At 42.4% G+C, this 20,515-nt stretch overlaps 2 protein-coding genes across 4 annotated transcripts in view; both read right to left on the bottom strand.

Moving 5' to 3' along the window:
- The window catches only part of Hpse2 (heparanase 2 (inactive)), a 1,004,606-nt gene that overhangs the window by 810,408 nt on the left and 173,683 nt on the right, over positions 1-20,515 (bottom strand). The gene's annotated exons all lie outside the window — the stretch shown is intronic.
- LOC116891190 (cytochrome P450 2B12) lies at positions 985-11,837 on the bottom strand. The gene is made up of 9 exons (XM_032892010.1): positions 11,664-11,837; positions 9,820-9,982; positions 9,528-9,677; positions 9,170-9,330; positions 8,272-8,448; positions 7,407-7,548; positions 5,164-5,351; positions 4,852-4,993; positions 985-1,175 (listed from the first exon to the last, which is right to left on the bottom strand). Exons 1-9 carry the CDS (start codon positions 11,835-11,837, stop codon positions 985-987), a joined length of 1,488 nt encoding a protein of 495 aa, XP_032747901.1.

Raw genomic sequence — 20,515 nt, forward strand, 5'->3', positions numbered from 1 at the left:
CAGGGACAGAGGGCTGAGGATGTCCTTGTCTAGAAAGAAGATTCAGGGTTAAGACTCTAAGAAAGAGAATGGGGAAGATTTGTGAAGGTGTGTGACTGTGGCCTGCACAGTACAGGGACCTGAGAAGTTTGGTGTGGTGTAAAAGTCAGCCTGCATTAAAGATCACATCGTTGTTTTTCTATGAGACACACAAGTCAGGACAGTCCATTGACACAAAAGTCAGACAAAAGTGGCACGGTGGGTGTTGAGTGCAGGGTAGGTTATGGAGAGAGGGGATGAGGGACTGATCTTTGAATAGGTTGGGACTTTTGGTGGTGTTGGTTAAGTGTGACAAGATACCTGGAATTAGATAGTGAAGTTGTACATATTGCAAATAAGTTAAAGGAGATTAAAATATAAACATTATGATATAGTCACTTTAAAATCTGGGTATATGTCCATGTGCCTGTGATGCCAGCACTGGTCAGGAGATCGAGATTTCAAGACATCTTTGGATGTATATAAGATTTTGAGGTCAGTCGAACTACATGAGCCTCTGGCCAGAATGCAAAATTAAAAAATTTTGTCAGCTTCATTATATGAATTTCATCTGAATCTAAACACAAGCAGGAGAGGGGTTGCTCTTCTAGACTCACAGCATAATCTTGTTCCCCACTACTCACTAGCACTGTGATGCCATCATAGGGTCTGTTACTCATCTACCAAGGGGGTCCTCAAACATGACCCCCCAACACACCACATGGGATTAGGATGGAGCCAACTCAAGAGAAACCATCTCTGGTCTGTTCCCACAGATCCTGGAGTCTAGATTCCTAACAAGTAGGGACTATGGCTGTGAACAAGCATGAGAGAGGTATCTCACAACAAGCTGTGGCCTCCAGAAGTCTCTCTGTCTATGTAACAAGAAAGCCACTTCATTAGGTTTTACTATTCCATTCATAGGGTAGGGTGCTGGGGACGCATCATTCCATTGACTCTTCTCTCTCAACCCATGCAGCGGGACAGGAAGTTTATCTGGTATGGTATTGGTATTTTGCCTACACCACTGTTAATGGGAGTGAGGTCAATGTCCTCAGGAGCCACAGGGCTTGCCAAAGTGAAGTTCTGCAGGATGACAGTGAAGAAAATGAACAATTCATTTCGGGCAATGCTTTCTCCAAGACACATACGCTTTCCTGTGGGCACAAAGGACAAGTCATGTGAGCCTCATTGCAGTATACAGCCTTTGTACTGTTTCATCTCTAATCCCAAACAATCTTCATCATTGAGATAAAAAGTGTGAGTTTGTCCCTTAACACACAATGCTAAGAGATTACAAGGAAACCCTCCAAACCTCAAAAAGCCATGCTAAATATTTGGTAGCTAGCTGGCATTCACTTGTGAGATTTGGATTTCCAAAGCATCTCTTGCCCCAGAGGTAGTTGGGAACAACTTGGAGTTGAGGGTGGATAGGTGGGTGGGTGTGAACATTTTCTAACATGATATCTTTAGGATTTTTCATTTCTCTCATGAGGATGATTGTGGGCACCTTGTAAAGTTATTATATGCACAAAGTTAATGTTTGTAATGGGTCTTTAACTGACATCTGGCTGGTATTAATAATTCTATATGAACCAGACACAGTCGTGGCTGCCTATAATTCTAACATGTAGGAAAGTTGATGGAGATGGATTATGGCTTCAAAACTGCCTGGGCTGTGTAGCAAGGACCAACCCTTGCAATTGTAAAAAAGAACTAAGGAAAAGAAGGAAGGGGAGGAGGAGGAAGAGGAAGAAAGAAGAGAGGGTGAGAGGAAAATGGGAGGAAGATTAAGGGGGAAGAATACAGGACAGTGAGGAGAAAGAAAAGAAGGAAGAAAAGCTATTCTCGTAGTGTGTTTATGTGGGTGTGTAGAAGTTGTTTCTGAATGTCTTTCACCCCCTTTCTGGTATCAACCCTAGATTGATGAGTTTCAACAAGTGCCTATCCAAATAGTTCAGATGATTGAGAGAGAGCCGGTACTTGTGTTAAGGGTTCTGTGGCACCCACCAGGTTCTCAGAGGTATAAGGAGCCCTTGCTGGTCAGAACCTCAGGCATGGAGCACTACAGAGCAAAGGGAGCCTGAAAACTCATATGCAGACACCATAGCCTGCCCTGTACCTCAATGATACACACCCCTCCCCCAGGACCTCCAAGTGCAGGAGGGATTTCTCAACAATCCCTGTGCCTGTTGTTGGGAAATTGTGCCCATGTGGGCGTATTTATTGAAAGCACCCCATCCCTTTGGACATGTCCTTTAAATAATTTAGGTGAGATAAGCTTAGTTATTTATGGAGTAGCTCTCTGAGATGGTTCTCTTACAACTGGTTTTGTGACCCAGAATTTTCCAGAAGAGCTTAATGACTTACCCCCCTCTCTCTCAGTAGGATGTCCCCAGGCCTGGAGCTGCTGATTTGGACATCTTCCATGGTTCTTTGGCTCAAATGCTTTTGGGTTTCATTGATTTGTCTTGTGGGCCAGGGCAGTCAACATGTATCTTCTTACCCACCAGACATTATTTTTCTTTCACTTTTTTTCTTTTTTTGCTTATTTTTGTCTAAACTCCCTTTTATTTCTCTCTCTTCCTGCCCTTCCTCTCTTTCCCCTCCCCTAAGCATCCTCTCTCTTCCTGCTCCTCCCCTTCCTTCTTCCGTCTCCTTCCCTTTTCTCCTCTCTCTCTCTCTCTCTCTCTCTCACACACACACACACACACACACACTCTCTCTCTCTCTCTCCCTCTTCTTTTGTTCCCTTCTCTTTCTCTACCTTTTCAACTCTATCCTTTCTCTCCCCTGCCTATCCTCTCTTTTTCCCCTTCTCACTCCCTCTTCCCTCTCCCCTCTCTCTCTGTCTCTCCCCATCTTCCCTCCCTCTCTTCCCTCTCTTCCCTCCTATTCTTTCCTTATGATGTGCTTGTGTAGCACCCTCCCCTTTATGTCTTGTTGATCTCATTTCTTACCTTTTCCTCTCTTCATTTTCCATTATACCCCTCCCCTTGTTCTTTCACCCTCACCTCCTTATTAGACCCTTCCATCTTTCTTCTTCTGCTGTCTCACTCCACTGTGTATCCCAAAATGCCTCTTCCTGCCATGGTCGTCTTGTGTCCTGCTTTCATTTCTGTTGTGGTGACAAATATCCCAAGAAAATCTACATGGATGAGGAATGGGACTCTCTCTGACTTACAATTCCAGATGACTGACTGTCATGCCAGAGAAGTCAATAAAACAAGAGCTGGGGAGAGCTGGTCATGCCCACATCCACAGTCCAGAGTATGCTGCCTACTTGCTTGGACCTCAGCTTAGATCTCACCTTTCTTTCAGGGCCTCAAACAAAGATTAATGCCACCCACAATGGGCTGGGTCTTCTCATATCAGTTAACAATCAAGGAACAGACCATGCTAATGTAGGCAATTCCTCAACTGAAACTCTTTTCTCAGCTAATTCTATGTTCTCACATTGACACTTAACATTGACTTGTACGTCATGTCCCATCTCCCTGTGCCTCCTGTTGCAATTCCGTTCTTTCTCTATCATCTACTCTCCATCTCTAGCCTTATTTATCTCCATTCCTGTCTCCCTTTAAATTTAAAACTATGGAATGGAGACATTCACTTTTTTCCAACTACTGGTCTCCACACTGAATACAGATTAAATAAGGAAGAAAGCCAGTACATTTCGATATTTCAGGGGAGAGCTGAGCCCTGAGTCACTGAACCCTCTAAGACACTCAACTCTAGACAGGGTCTTCAGGTGTGGCTCAGGGCTGGATACCCTGCCAAGAATCCTTCAGTGAGGGAATGTGTGTGACTCAGTGATAGAGCCCCTGCCTATTATCCCCCAATGAGGGCCTGGAAAGTGGCTCAGTGGTAGAAACCCTCTCTAAAATCCCCCAGTGAGGGGCTGAGGGTGTCATCAGTGTTAAGAGTCCCTGCCTAACATTTGAAAATCCCAGGTTTAATCATTACCACAGAACAAAAAGGTCTGAGGAGTTCTTTCTTGGACTTTCCTTTATCTCCAAAGATAAGTAATCTTTCTAGATAGAGTTTTACATGGCTAAACTTTGTTAAAATGAATTCAATTTGGCACAAGGCTGCCCATATACATAACGAAAAATAACCTAACTTTATTGGTGGTGAACTGCAAACTGTATTGAGGTTATATTGCACCAGCATGTAACTATTCTGCTTAGCAAATAACTGAATCACAGCCAAGCATAGCTGCAAACCAATCCCAGGCTGCCAACTACCACAGCATGGCCAAGTAAGAGAAGAGTGGAACTGGCATGAGTCAGGTTATAGCCACATCCTCTACTCAGAATGAGTCACCTCTGACCAAAACTACTGCCTGCTATAACTATGAACTTTTTCTAGCTCAGGATATTGACTATTATGAATGGGTTCTTTGCTCACATAGATGGTTATGATTTCTCTTGCAATTGAATAAGCCACGGAATATTTAATGCAATTAGGGACAAATGTGTCAAGACATGCATCATCTCCCCAGTGCTCACAAATAAAGTCAATACCTCCTCAGCTGTCAAGGCCCAACCAACCTCATGGCAGTGTTCATAAATGATGTTGGTTGTTTTTGCTGTTGTTTCTTAAGGAGATGAATTTTCTCAGGTTTAGAGGCTTTTAAATACTATTCCAAAGTCCTCCTGACCAGGATTCTTTAGTTCAAGTATCCCCTCCTGCGGCTTTATTTCCAGGATAGATAGGATGGTTCAGGCAAGGGCTGGGACAGATTCAGTAGACTCGAAGTTTATTGGTTTGTATCCTGGTGGGTGGGTCTGCCCTCTAGTGTCTGGAAAAGTAATCACAGGTTTGTCTCACCTGTGGAGAAGGGCAGAAAAGCTTCACTCTTCTTCAGTGCCCCATTGGCATCCAGGAAGTGTTCAGGATTGAAAGTGTCTGGTTGTTCAAAGTACCGTGGGTCATGGAGAGCTGAACTCAGGATGGGGTACACCTCAGTGTTCTAGGAGAGGTTATGAAATATAAAGAGGTCAACATATCCTGACTCCCATATGTAAAACAGTCAGTCCCTAAGAAACACAGTGTTGGAAAACCGCAGACTGGATGAGGTTGGTGATTGGGATAGTGGAGTATGCCCATGGAGTAGCGATGAGGAATCGCAGCTGGTCTAACCTTGGGAAGCAGGTACCCTCGGAACGCGGTGTCTTTGGTGACTCTGTGTGGTAGACCAATCGGAGTCAGATCTGCAAATCTCTGAATCTCATGGATGACTGCATCAGTATATGGCATTTTGGTACGATCATCAGGGGTTGGTAGCCGGTGTGAGCCAATCACCTGATCAATCTCCTTTTGGACTTTCTCTGCATAGAAAGGGGAGACAATAGACAGTGCCCCTTTCTCAGAGGGAATGCATAGCACCTTGTTTTCTGGGATCCAATAACCCAGGAACAGTTAAGAGTTTCTGCTGAGAAACACACAAGATTTCTTGGATGCACACACTTGTGCTTCTATCAAGGACCTTTCTCTCCATTCATGTGTAGAACATGCTAGAGTCTCTTCTTAATAAGTTACAGCTTTGCTTGCAAAAGAGAGAAAAGGAAAACTTTCAGCAAAGGGCCATTTCAACTGTCAATCCAGAGTGAGGCTGGAGGAAAAAATGGCAAGAATGTAATGAATGAATGAATGTTATCAATTGTATTCCTGCACACACAGGTCTGTTTTCTCTCTCTCTCTCTCTCTCTCTCTCTCTCTCTCTCTCTCTCTCTCTCTCTCTCTCTTCTTTGCAGGAAATTCATAGTTAAAATCCAGGGGTCTGAAAAGATGACTCAGTTTTTTTAAAAGCACTGGCTGATCATTGAGGGGACAACCAGATTCAATTCCTAGTACTCATTTCAGCTCACATTCTCTGTAATTCCAAGTCCCTGTTATCTGACACCCTCACACAGACATATGTGTAGCCAAAACAACAATGCACATTAAATTAAAAATAAATTTTAACATCTAGGCCAATAATCTGATGCTATGTCCTCAGAAATAAGAGGGAAGTAAATTACTGTACACATAACAGCATATGAAATATGAATATTTTAGCTGAGGAAATAGATCAACTAATAAATGCATTTGACTTGTAAGCCTGGCATTCTGACTTTCACACCCAGAGCCCATGTGCAGGTAGAAGAAGAGAACAGAATACACAAAGTTCTCCTCTTATATCTACATATGACATTTGTGAGGCATACTCAAAATAACTTCAAATCTTTTTTAAAAATTTAAAATGTTTGTCCGGAAGCCAACCAAAAAGTGGATGAGTCATTTTACAAAAGGAAAAATTGATGAATGATGGAAATAAGATATGTATCTTCCACTTATTATTCATTATAGTAATTGATTGAAATTAATAATTGATTCATAAACACAAAAATTAGTCAACACAACTAATCAATGATAAATTGAATGTTAAATTTAATAAAGATTAATATAGGAAGTAATAGTTGTATTGAATGATAAATAAATCATAGCTAAATGAGTGAGTAAATGGATACATGGAGGAATCAGTGGACACACAAAGGGTGAATTCAAAGGTCAGTTGGAAGCGTTAGACAATGAAAAGATTTATATTTCATTGGACCAATGAATCAATAACAATAGCCCACTCAAATATTCCTGATCAAAGTACAAAACTCATGAGTTGATTAATCCAAATGAATGAATGAATGATATGTCCTTATGTGAATCAGAGGTGAACAAAATAAGGATTAATCATCTGTGGATATAGAGAAGATGGGTGGTGATTCAAGTATTAATAATCTATGGATATAAATGAGCAGGTGCCTATATGAGTGGGTGAATAGGCTTATAGATGGATCAGTGCAAAAATGGATAAGAGTACATATGGAGAATAGGTGTCTGGGTTAGTGAACAGTGGGGGTGAATGGATGAAGAGGTAGATGGATAGAAAGATGAGTGAATGGATGGATAAAAGACAGAAGGAAAGAAGGAAGGACAGGATAGATGGATGGATGGGTGGATAAATGGATGGATGGATGAATGGACTTAAAGACAAAAAGATAGAAGTAATGCAGGATGGTTGGATTGATGGATGGTTGCAAATACAAAAAGAGAAGGAGGGAAGGAAGGTTGGATGGATGGATAGATGGATAGATGGATAGATGGATAGATGTAAAGACAGAAAAACAGAAAGAGGGAAGGATGGTTGAATCAACCTTTAAGTTATAGGAGGAGACAACAAAATACAGATCAGCCAATTGCTCATTCACACACAACAGCACTGCCTTTGTTTAGAGGAAACCAAACAAGACCTTCAGAGCTCCAGATGTAAGCCCATGTCTCTTATCCACACAAGCCCCTGTAGCCAAAGGAAGTTGAAGATCCCCAACTGTTCACCCGTGGCACACCTGCAATGTGGGGGTACTTGAGCATGATCAGGAAGGTGCAACGGAGCGTGGTGCTGGTGGTCTCGGTGCCAGCAAAGAAGAGAGAGAGCACAGAGATCACAAGGTTCTGGTGATTGAACTCTGTGTGATGGTTGGACTTCTCCTGGTTCCAGATGGGAGAGAGAAGGAAGGGTCAGGGATGACTGGATCCTTGCAGTGAGATGCATGTGCCTTTCTAGTCACAATCCATGTGTCTCACACTATCTGGACTACTGGGCACCTGTCCCCTCAGCAGTTCACACCACTCGTCTCATTGTCTTTTATCCCCTTTTTCTTTAGTCTTCCCCAGATTTCTCTGCTCTTTAGAATCTCACTTTTCTGTCTCTTTGGTCATTTCCAGCTCTTTTTAAAAAAGGATTTATTTTATGTATATTTATGTGTATATGACTGTGGGTGTCTGCAGTGTGTGCATCTGTGTGTGTGTGTGTGTGTGTGTGTGTGTGTGTGTGTTGCCAGAAAAGCTAGGAAACAGTGTTAGAGTCCATGTAGCTGGAGTTACATATGATTATGAGAAGCCTAAAATAGGTTCTGGGAAAGGAACTCCAGTCATCTGCCATATTGGACAGTTTCTTCTAAACCATGAGCCATCTCTCCAGAATCTGTGGTCTTTTATGCTTTTGATTCTTTGCTCTGTTTCTTCCCCAGTTACACTGGTTCTCTTTCCCTATGTCATTTTCTGCCCCCTTTTTCTTCTCCTCCAGACGTTCTACATCTTCTCCGCTCTTTTTCTACATCTCCTCATCATACTCTGCTCCCTCTTTTTCTCTGACACCATCCCCATCCTTCACTCTTAACCCAACCCCTCTCTCATCCATATAGGACTCACCTTCTCCATGCGCAGAAGGTAAGTATCGATGAAATCTCGTGGAGCACTGGGGTCCAAGGTTGTCCTGTGCTTTTCCACAATATGGCCAATGTAGTCGAGCATTTTGTGTAGGTTTTTGAAGATTTGTTTGTGGGCACCAGGAAAGTATTTCAGGAAGCCAGAGAAAAGCTCAAACATCTATAAGAAAGAGAGACTCAGGGGATCACCTGGAGTTTTCAGGTCACAGGAAGAGGGCAGTGCTCCCAGGTACTCATATTTCATGAAGAAGCCTCCCCACAACACACACACACACACACACACACACACACACACACACACACACACACACACACACACACAGCATACGTATGCATGATTTTGAACTGTAGTCTCTACCCTTTGTCTTGCATGCTCTGTATCTCTCTCGCCCTTTCCTCTGTTCTTCCGAAGCCTCTTCTGAATTGTCTTTGTTTTAATTTGTGACTTGTGGGTGTATATGTAACAGGATCTCATGTAGGCAAGACTGGCCATAAACTCAATATGTAGCCAGGGATCACCCTGAATTGCTGATCCCCTAGACTCCACCACCCAAACGCTGGAATTTCATGTTTTGTGTACCATCAAACCCATGATATACAGTGTTCTGGAGGAACCCAGGGCATCCTGCATGAAAACATAGCATTCTGTCTTCTGAGCTACATCTTCATAACACATCATTTTTTCTTCATGTATGAATGGTTCTGTATATTCAGATCTCTCTAACCTGTTAAACATGTCCCCTTCCTGACTCCAGGTCTCAGTCTCCTTATTTCTCTGTGCTGTCTTTGTCTTTGTCTAGCCCTAAGACCACCCTTCTTCATCCACAAAGCATTCTCTTGTTTTCTCTGCCCTGGATGCTCCTCTCTTCCCACCAACTGACCTGGCTGGACAAGGAGCCCATAAGGACAGATGTCTTATAGACTAGATCCAGCAGATGCAGGAATTGGTGGTCTTTGTAGTCAAAGCGCTCTCCAAAGACAATGGAGCAGATGGTGTTTGCTGCGATGCACTGGAAGAGGAAGGTGGGGTTCAGGGGGGCTCCTGGAGGAAGAGGAGGCAAGAAAAATATAAACCTCACTTTTCTTTTACTGTCTCTGTATTTCTCTCTCCCCACTTTTGCCCATGCCCGAGTTTCAACCCCTCATTTCTTTTCTGTCTCTACTATCTTTCTCTACCCTTGTGTGTCTTTCTTTGATTGTGCCCTTATATCTTCTTAATGCCCATTCTCCAAGACTCACCCTTGTATTTCTTCAGTTCCTCCACCAAACACTGGGCCTCCTCCTTTATTCTCTCCTCTACACTCCGCTTTCCCATTCCGAATTCTTTCATGGTGACCAGAGAGAATCGCCGAAGGATCTTCCAACGTTCCCCAGTGGCAAAGATCACACCTAAGAAAATAGGGGAAACATGAGTAGGTGGGTTACATTGGAAGTTCAGAAAATTCAGAGTCCTTCCCCACAGCTTGGGTCCCACCTCTCAGACTCACCTACCTGGGCCACATCCTCCTCTCCCTACTGTCCCATATCTTACCATATCCCTGTACAACTGGATGGAGCACAGCAACTGTTCCCCGACCAGAGAAGGCTTCAGCTTGGTCCACCAGAGCCTCTCTTATGGTGTCTGTCCCACACAACATGACCACGGGCCTTGTTCCCAGGTGTACTGTGAACACATCTCCATATTTTTCTTGAAGCTGGCAAACCACAAGAGCACCAGGATTGTGGCTAGCTAGCACAGACATTGTTGTTAAACTTTTAAAAATACTTAGATACAGATGGATAAATAGGCATCTTGTCCCCTGGCTACCCTTCCCCTTCTGATGGCGTAAGAGTTGAAGGGTTATTTTACCACCCAGCAGATCTACACTGTTGGTTGCATGTTTTAATCAGTGCCTCAGAAATGTAGAGTTTGGATAGGACTCAAAACATATGACTATGAACTCAGCCTTGAGGAAGTAGAGGTCAGAGAGTGAGTAGTTATGTTTGGGTTTATATCCACTTGGAGGCCTGCCTGGCTTACGTAAGGTCTTATCTCAAAACAAAATAAATAGATATGGATCTATTTATAGATATGAATACAGATACAAAGTAGATATAGACCCATGATCATGCCCTTCAGTTTGGTCAGCAGTTCCTGGCATCTCATCTAGAAATCATCCTTCCTGTGACCCAGCTTCAACCTGATAAATACCTCCTGAAAACAGTCAGAGGAATGTCCCTGACCCACCCTCTGAGGTACTCAGAGGAGAATTGGATGACCCCTGGTTGTAGTCATGACTGTCAATCATGTCTACAATACAAACTGTTGAGAAACTACCTGTCAGTTCAACCATCTCCGGGCATCTCCAGGGAATTGGTCCCAGGAATATCAAAACCTTCCAGGGCTGAAAGTCTGAATAAAATGGTGCATGTTTGCGAACAGCTTACCCTCATCCTCTTGTAACCTTTTATCTCAGTCTAGATGTCCATGAAGCTAATAGAAATTAGGAAATGGAAATGGTCAGGCCTCATGTTGTTTAGGAAATAATTCTTTGAAAAAGCTCTAGATGTTTGATGTGTTTATGATTTTAGGTGGGGTCACAACACTGTACCTTATGAAACAGTGAAATAACAACCTACAGATCAGATAATCAATACATATGAAACTTGAAAGAGAATCACAAGTTTGTGATTAGCCTGAGCAAAGTAGGGCAATGTTGTCTCAAAAGCTAAATAAATATGAATGGCTATGCCACTGAATACAGGTGGCTGTTCTGTTACAAATCAAATGAGGGCAGGAAATCGGGATAGCTGCCACCATATCATCTCTCTCAATGGGACATGGGGTCATGGATTTTCATTGAATATTAATGAACAAGTTATAATTTAACATGAAATACCATTTGTGAAGCAACAATACAGAGACTGGTAAAGATGGTGCCAGTGTCCTTGTCATGTGTCGTGCATGGTGTTTATAACTGATTAGCCCTATCTATCTATTCTTCTCACCTCCTGCCTCTCATCTTCTCCTCTTTGTCCTGGAACACCTCAGGCTAATCTCTTTTGTTGGCAGGAGCAAAATGTATAGTTGATGCTTCTGACATTTTTCTTTCTCTTCTAGAAAAGACAAGACCCAAGGAGTGAAATTACATGCTTACACCTCAATACCTTCATACCTCTTGCACTACAAGCACAGTGCCCCAAACAGTTCCAACACAGGAAGACTTTCCTGTCTATCTGAGCACCGTCATCACAAGACAGCATGTTACCTTTCACTCAGAGACTTTCCCAACTGAATCTGAAGTCTGTAAGGAGTCCCTTGCTCTTCCTGCTGAGTGACCTCCAAGAGCCAACACAGGCTAAGCCCACAGGGCTCAAGTCCTGTGCATGTCTCACCTGGATGAAAGAATTCAGAAAGCCTCTTCTGTTCGTCTGTAAGAGGTTCCCCAAGAAGGGCAGGGGACGAGGTCCTGGTGGCAAGTGGCCATGGGTCTTTGGCTGACTTTGGCTGACTAAGAATAGCAAGAAGCCCACTGTGAGAGTGAGGAGGAGCAAGACACCGAATTCCATGGTTCTGGTCTAACCACTGTTGACTTCAGTGAACACTCCAGCAGGATCTTTTATCCCTACTCGCTTAAGCAACTCCAGCTGTTCCCGCCCCCCACCTCCTGTCTCATCACTGTCCAGGTACGAGAGCACCCACACTTCCTGTTTGGGCTCCTGGTGACCTACTCACTCCCCGTTCCCTTATCTTAACCTTAGATGTTGGCAAAGACATCATGAAATAGATACTCAGGACAAAAGGCATTGTAAGTAACACATTTCGATTTCCGCACTTGTCGGTTTAGTTTTATCTGTTCATTTACTTAGGCATGGATCTGTGTGTGCTGCATATATGAAGGAACGTCTCTTTCCTTCACTTATTTATTTATTTAATCATTTTATATCCCAATGACTCCCTCCTTCTCGAGATCCCCCACTAACACCACATAGTCCCTTTACCCATCCTTCCCCATTCTTCTCCTCTGAGAGGGCAGAGGCTTCCACTGGGTATCTGCCTACCCTGGACATCAAGTCTCTGCAGGGCTAGGCACATCCTCTCCTGCTGAGGCCAGACAAGGCAGCCTAGGTAGGGGAACAGATCAACAGCAACAGTTTTAGGGACAGCCCCGACCCCAGTTTTTGAGCAAGCCACAGAAAGACAGAACTGCAGATCTGTGTAAGCACATGTGCATGTGCCTGTGCATGTGTGTGTGCGTGTGCGTGTGTGTACTGTGGTGTGTGTGTGTACTGTGGTGTGTGTGTGTACTGTGGTGTGTGTGTGTATGTGTGTAGTGTGGTGTGTGTGTGTGTGTGTGTGTGTGTGTGTATGTGTGTGTGAATTAGGTCTATCGCATGTATGGTTGGTGTTTCAGATTCTGAGATTCACCAAAGAGTCCAGGTTAGTTGACTCTGTTGGTCTTCCTGCGGTGTTCCTAGCTCCTCCATTGCCATTAATCCTTTCCCAAACTCTTCTATAAGAGTCCCTGAGCTCTGCCTAATATTTGACTATGGATGTCTGTATCTATTTCAGTCAGCTGCTAGATGGAGCCTCTCAGAGGACAGTTATTCTAGGCTCCTGTCTGCATAATAGAGTGTCATCAATAGTGTCAGGGATTGGTGCTTGCCCATGGGATGGATCAAAAGTTGGGTCAGTTATTGGTTGACTATTCCCTCAATCTCAACTCCATCTTGCTCCCTGCATTTCTTGTAGAAAGAATAAATTTTGGGTCCTCCAGGTTCAGCAGGTATTTTCCAGCCACCTCTGTATCTTCCAGATTGTTGGAAAATTATGCCTGTGTGGGTGTATTTAAAAAGGCACCCTATCTCTTTGAGCATCTCCTTTCCAGAATTTAGATAACATGAGCTTAGTAATTTATGGATTATCTCTCTGAGATGGAATCATCTAGAACTTGTTCTGTGGCCTAGATTTTTCCAGAATAGCTTAATGACTTCTCCCCCTCTCTCTCCCTCTCTCTCCCCCCTCTCTCCATCATAGTCTCTCTGATCCTGTGTCTATCCTATCACCATGAGTCTTTTGATCTATTTTGTTTGTGTCTTTCTCAATTCCTTAGATACCATTCTAACCAACCCCTTTCTCTAAGGACAGCTTTTCATGTGTTCCTTCTCTGTTTTCTCTCATGCTCCTTTGTCTATTTCTAGTGGTGTTCTTCTCCACCTTTCTTTTATGTCCTCTTGCTCTCTTCCTGTCTGATTCAGCACCTTTCTTTGTCTCATGCTCATTCCCTCACTTTTCCACTTTTCCTCCTGTTGGAGCTGACTTGCTTCTCTCTGTGTGCCTCTCTTCATTGGTAACTGTTTCAATGTCCTTGCCTCTCTATTGTTAATTTATCTTTGTTATTTCTTCACATGCTTGCCTTTCTAATCTTGGATCTTTTCTATGAACAATTCATTTTTTATCTCACAGAAATTGGAGGGCAGAGAATCTGAGGTGGAGGAACATATGCAGAGATCACAGTTGTAGGATAAGCTACTTCACGTTCTCCCAAGCTTGACACAGCAGGTTGGCCCAATCCTGCCCTATGGGAATTAGTGCTCAGCACTCTTGGCATTTGGAAATGCAGTCCTACGTTGACTATTATGGCCAAAGTCAGGTGGGAGGCATAAATGTCTCTTCCTGCATACAAAGGGACAACATGGCCTCTGAGCTAGAACACAATAGACACTTTAGACTGATGCTAACAGATTTCTGTGTATTCTAGACAATCCTGGTCTATACACTATAGTCAGCGTGGAACTCTCTGTTGATAGGTACAGCTGCTTCCAAACAACAGTCTCAAATTCAAAATGATAATTTTTTCCTTAAAGATACTATTTAAGTTTTTTTGCTTAATAATAAGTAGAAACATACTTAGTAATTTTAAAAATAAATATATATCAATCTTAAGTTTACATAAAGAGAAAGAGGAATTTAAGTATATACATTCATATAATAAATGTTTATGATTTCAAGTAGAAAGATAATGTTCTTTCTGTTGCCAAAATTTTTTTTTCCTAGAAAAGATGTATTCTGCTAGTCAATGTAAGGAATCCAATGACCTCTGGACAATAGAATTAAGAATAATACTGTTGTCCCGCGGATCCCGGCCCGCAGCAGCTCTCTGCTCCCAAAATCCGTGGGAGAGAGACCTCACCGCCTGGTCAGGTGGGCACTCCTGAGGCTGCAGAGCAGAAGAGACCACCAACACTGCCCACCCCTGCCCACATCCCTGGCCCAAGAGGAAACTGTATAAGGCCTCTGGGCTCCCGTGGGAGAGGGCCCAGGAGCGGCAGGAGCCCTGCCTGATTGACACCGCCGGAACCTGAAGGAAACAGACCGGATAAACAGTTCTCTGCACCCAAATCCCGTGGGAGGGAGAGCTAAACCTTCAGAGAGGCAGACACGCCTACGAAACCAGAAGAGACTGCTCTCTGCACACATTACTGATTCCAGAGGAAAACACCTGAGGCCATCTGGAACCCCGGTGCACGGAGGCTCCCGGAAGAGGCGGCGCGAGAGATCTTCCCGGGTTGCTGCCACTGCAGAGAGCCGTGGGCAGCACCCCTTTGAGCGAACTTGAGCCTCGGGACCACAGGTAAGACCAACTTTTCTGCTGCGACAAGTGAGTGACCTGCCTGGTGAACTCAAGACACAGGCCCACAGGAACAGCTGAAGACCTGTAGAGGGGCAAACTACACACACGAAAGCAGAACACTCTGTCCCCATAACTGGCTGAAAGAAAACAGGAAAACAGGTCTACAGCACTCCTGACACACAGGCTTATAGGACAGTCTAGCCACTGTCAGAAATAGCAGAACAAAGTAACACTAGAGATAATCTGATGGCGAGAGGCAAGCTTGAGGAACACAAACAACAGAAACCAAGACTACATGGCATCATCGGAGCCCAATTCTCCCACCAAAACAAGCATGGAATATCCAAACACACCAGAAAAGCAAGATCTAGTTTCAAAATCATATTTGATCATGATGCTGGAGGACTTCAAGAAAGACGTGAAGAACTCCCTTAGAGAACAAGTAGAAGCCTACAGAGAGGAATCAAAAAAATCCCTGAAAGAATTCAGGAAAAACAATCAAACAGTTGAAGGAATTAAAAATGGAAATAGAAGCAATCAAGAAAGAACACATGGAAACAACCCTGGATATAGAAAAGCAAAAGAAGGGACAAGGAGCTGTAGATACGAGCTTCACCAACAGAATACAAGAGATGGAAGAGAGAATCTCAGGAGCAGAAGATTCCACAGAATCATTGACTCAACTGTCAAAGATAATGTAAAACGGAAAAAGCTACTGGTCCAAAAACATACAGGAAATCCAGGACTCAATGAGAAGATCAAACCTAAGGATAATAGGTATAGAAGAGAGTGAAGACTCCCAGCTCAAAGGACCAGTAAATATCTTCAACAAAAATCATAGAAGAAAACTTCCTAACCTAAAAAAAGAGATACCCATAGGCATACAAGAAGCCTACAGAACTCCAAATAGATTGGACCAGAAAAGAAACACCTCCCGTCACATAATAGTCAAAACACCAAACGCACAAAAATAAAGAAAGAATATTAAAAGCAGTAAGGGAAAAGGTCAAGTAACATATAAAGGCAGACCTATCAGAATCACACCAGACTTTTCGCCAGAAACTATGAAGGCCAGAAGATCCTGGACTGATGTCATACAGACCCTAAGAGAACACAAATGCCAGCCCAGGCTACTGTATCCTGCAAAACTCTCAATTAATATAGATGGAGAAACCAAGATATTCCATGACAAAACCAAATTTACACAATATCTTTCTACAAATCCAGCACTACAAAGGATAATAAATGGTAAAGCCCAACATAAGGAGGCAAGCTATACCCTAGAAGAAGCAAGAAACTAATCGTCTTGGCAACAAAACAAAGAGAAGATAAGCACACAAACACAACCTCACATCCAAATATGAATATAACAGGAAGCAATAATCACTATTCCTTAATATCTCTCAACATCAATGGCCTCAACTCCCCAATAAAAAGACATAGATTAGCAAACTGGGTACGCAACGAGGACCCTGCATTCTGCTGCCTACAGGAAACACACCTCAGAGACAAAGACAGACACTACCTCAGAGTAAAAGGCTGGAAAACAACTTTCCAAGCAAATGGTCGGAAGAAGCAAGCTGGAGTAGCCATTCTAATATCAAATAAAATCAATTTTCAACTAAAAGTCATCAAAAAAAAGATAAGGAAGGACACTTTATATTCATCAAAGGAAAAATCCACCAAGATGAACTCTCAATCCTAAATATCTATGCCCCAAATACAAGGGCACCTACATACGTAAAAGAAACCTTAGTAAAGCTCAAAACACACATTGCACCTCACACAATAATAGTAGGAGATTTCAACACCCCACTCTCATCAATGGACAGATCATGGAAACAGAAATTAAACAGAGACGTAGACAGACTAAGAGAAGTCATGAGCCAAATGGACTTAACAGATGTTTATAGAACGTTTCTACCCTAAAGCAAAAAGGATATACCTTCTTCTCAGCTCCTCATGGTACTTTTCTCCAAAATTGACCATATAATTGGTCAAAAACGGGCCTCAACAGGTACAGAAAGATAGAAATAATCCCATAAGTATCGGACCACCACGGCCCAAAGCTGGTCTTCAATAACAATAAGGAAGAATGCCCACATATATATGGAAATTGAACAATGCTCTACTCAATGATAACCTGGTCAAGGAAGAAATAAAGAAAGAAATTAAAAACTTTTTAGAATTTAATGAAAAATGAAGGTACAACATACCCAAACTTATGGGACACAATGAAAGCTGTGCTAAGAGGAAAACTCATAGCGCTTGAGTGCCTGCAGAAAGAAACAGGAAAGAGCATATGTCAGCAGCTTGACAGCACACCTAAAAGCTCTAGAACAAAAAAGAAGCAAATACACCCAGGAGGAGTAGAAGGCAGGAAATAATCAAACTCAGAGCTGAAATCAACCAAGTAGAAACAAAAAGGACCATAGAAAGAATCAACAGAACCAAAAGTTGGTTCTTTGAGAAAATCAACAAGATAGATAAACCCCTAGCCAGACTAACGAGAGGACACAGAGAGTGTGTCCAAATTAACAAAATCAGAAATGAAAAGGGAGACATAACTACAGATTCAGAGGAAATTCAAAAAATCATCAGATCTTACTATAAAAGCCTATATTCAACAAAACTTGAAAATCTGCAGGAAATGGATAACTTCCTAGACAGATACCAGGTACCGAAGTTAAATCAGGAACAGATAAACCAGTTAAACAACCCCATAACTCCTAAGGAAATAGAAGAAGTCATTAAAGGTCTCCCAACCAAAAAGAGCCCAGGTCCAGACGGGTTTAGTGCAGAATTCTATCAGATTTTCATAGAAGACCTCATACCAATATTATCCAAACTATTCCACAAAATTGAAACAGATGGAACACTACCGAATTCCTTCTATGAAGCCACAATGACTCTTATACCTAAACCACACAAAGACCCAACAAAGAAAGAGAACTTCAGACCAATTTCCCTTATGAACATCGACGCAAAAATACTCAACAAAATTCTGGAAAACCGAATCCAAGAGCACATCAAAACAATCATCCACCATGATCAAGTAGGCTTCATCCCAGGCATGCAGGGATGGTTTAATATACGGAAAACCATCAACGGATCCATTATATAAACAAACTGAAAGAACAAAACCACATGATCATTTCATTAGATGCTGAGAAAGCATTTGACAAAATTCAACACCCCTTCAGGAAAAAAATCCAGGAAAGAATAGGAAACCAAGGCACATACCAAAACATAGTAAAAGCCATATACAGCAAACCAGTGGCTAACATTAAACTAAATGGAGAGAAACTTGAAGCAATCCCACTAAAATCAGGGACTAGACAAGGCTGCCCACTCTCTCCCTACTTATTCAATATAGTTCTTGAAGTTCTAGCCAGTGCAATCAGACAACAAAAGGAGGTCAAGGGGATACAGATCGGAAAAGAAGAAGTCAAAATATCACTATTTGCAGATGATATGATAGTATATTTAAGTGATCCCAAAAGTTCCACCAGAGAACTACTAAAGCTGATTAACAACTTCAGCAAAGTGGCTGGGTATAAAATTAACTCAAATAAATCAGTAGCCTTCCTCTACACAAAAGAGAAACAAGCCGAGAAAGAAATTAGGGAAACGACACCTTCATAATAGACCCAAATAATATAAAGTACCGGTGTGACTTTAACCAAGCAAGTAAAAGATCTGTACAATAAGAACTTCAAGACACTGAAGAAAGAAATTGAAGAAGACCTCAGAAGGTGGAAGATCTCCCATGCTCATGGATTGGCAGGATTAATATAGTAAAAATGGCCATTTTACCAAAAAGTTTATCTAAAGATTCAATGCAATCCCCATCAAAATACCAATCCAATTCTTCAAAGAGTTAGACAGAACAATCTGCAAATTCATCTGGAATAACAAAAAACCCAGGATAGCTAAAACTATCCTCAACAATAAAAGGACTTCAGGGGGAATCACTATCCTGAACTCAAGCAGTATTACAGAGCAATAGTGATAAAAAACTGCATGGTATTGGTACAGAGACAGACAGATAGACCAATGGAACAGAATTGAAGACCCAGAAATGAACCCACACACCTATGGTCACTTGATTTTTGACAAAGGAGCCAAATCCATCCAATGGAAAAAAGATAGCATTTTCAGCAAATGGTGCTGGTTCAACTGGAGGTCAACATGTAGAAGAATGCAGATCGATCCATGCTTATCACCCTGTACAAAGCTTAAGTCCAAGTGGATTAAGGACCTCCACATCAAACCAGACACACTCAAACTAATAGAAGAAAAAAAAGAGAAGCATCTGGAACACATGGGCACTGGAAAAAAATTCCTGAACAAAACACCAATGGCTTATGCTCTAAGATCAAGAATCGACAAATGGGATCTCATAAAACTGCAAAGCTTCTGTAAGGCAAAGGACACTGTGGTTAGGACAAAACGGCAACCAACAGATTGGGAAAAGATCTTTTACCAATCCTACAACAGATAGAGGCCTTATATCCAAAATATACAAAGAACTCAAAAGTTAGACCGAGGGAGACAAATAACCCTATTAAAAAAAATGGGGTTCAGAGCTAAAGAAAGAATTCACAGCTGAGGAATGCGGAATGGCTGAGAAACACCTAAAGAAATGTTCAACATCTTTAGTCATAAGGGAAATGCAAATCAAAACAATCCTGAGATTTCACCTCACACCAGTGAGAATGGCCAAGATCAAAAACTCAGGTGACAGCAGATGCTGGCGAGGATGTGGAGAAAGAGGAACACTCCTCCATTGTTGGTGGGATTGCAGACTGGTACAACCATTCTGGAAATCAGTCTGGAGGTTCCTCAGAAAATTGGACATTGAACTACCTGAGGACCCAGCTATACCTCTCTTGGGTATATACCCAAAAGATGCCCCAACATATAAAAAAAACACGTGCTCCACTATGTTCATCGCAGCCTTATTTATAATAGCCAGAAGCTGGAAAGAACCCAGATGCCCTTCAACAGAGGAATGGATACAGAAAATGTGGTACATCTACACAATGGAATATTACTCAGCTATAAAAAACAACGACTTTATGAAATTCGTAGGCAAATGGTTGGAACTGGAAAATATCATCCTGAGTGAGCTAACCCAATCACAGAAAGACATACATGGTATGCACTCATTGATAAGTGGCTATTAGCCCAAATGCCTGAATTTCCCTAGATGCCTAGAACAAATGAAACTCAAGACGGATGATCAAAATGTGAATGCTTCACTCCTTCTTTAAAAGGGGAACAAGAATACCCTTGGCAGGGAAGAGAGAGGCAAAGATTAAAACAGAGACTGAAGGGACACCCATTCAGAGCCTGCCCCACATGTGGCCCATATATATACAGCCACCCAATTAGATAAGATGGATGAAGCAAAGAAGTGCAGAAGTGTAGATCGCTCCTGAGAGACACAGCCAGAATACAGCAAATACAGAGGCGAATGTCAGCAGCAAACCACTGAACTGAGAATAGGACCCCCGTTGAAGGAATCAGAGAAAGAACTGGAAGAGCTTGAAGGGGCTCGAGACCCCATATGTACAACAATGCCAAGCAACCAGAGCTTCCAGGGACTAA

Source organism: Rattus rattus, chromosome 2 (genome assembly GCF_011064425.1).
Source record: "Rattus rattus isolate New Zealand chromosome 2, Rrattus_CSIRO_v1, whole genome shotgun sequence".
Taxonomy (NCBI): Eukaryota; Metazoa; Chordata; class Mammalia; order Rodentia; family Muridae; genus Rattus; species Rattus rattus.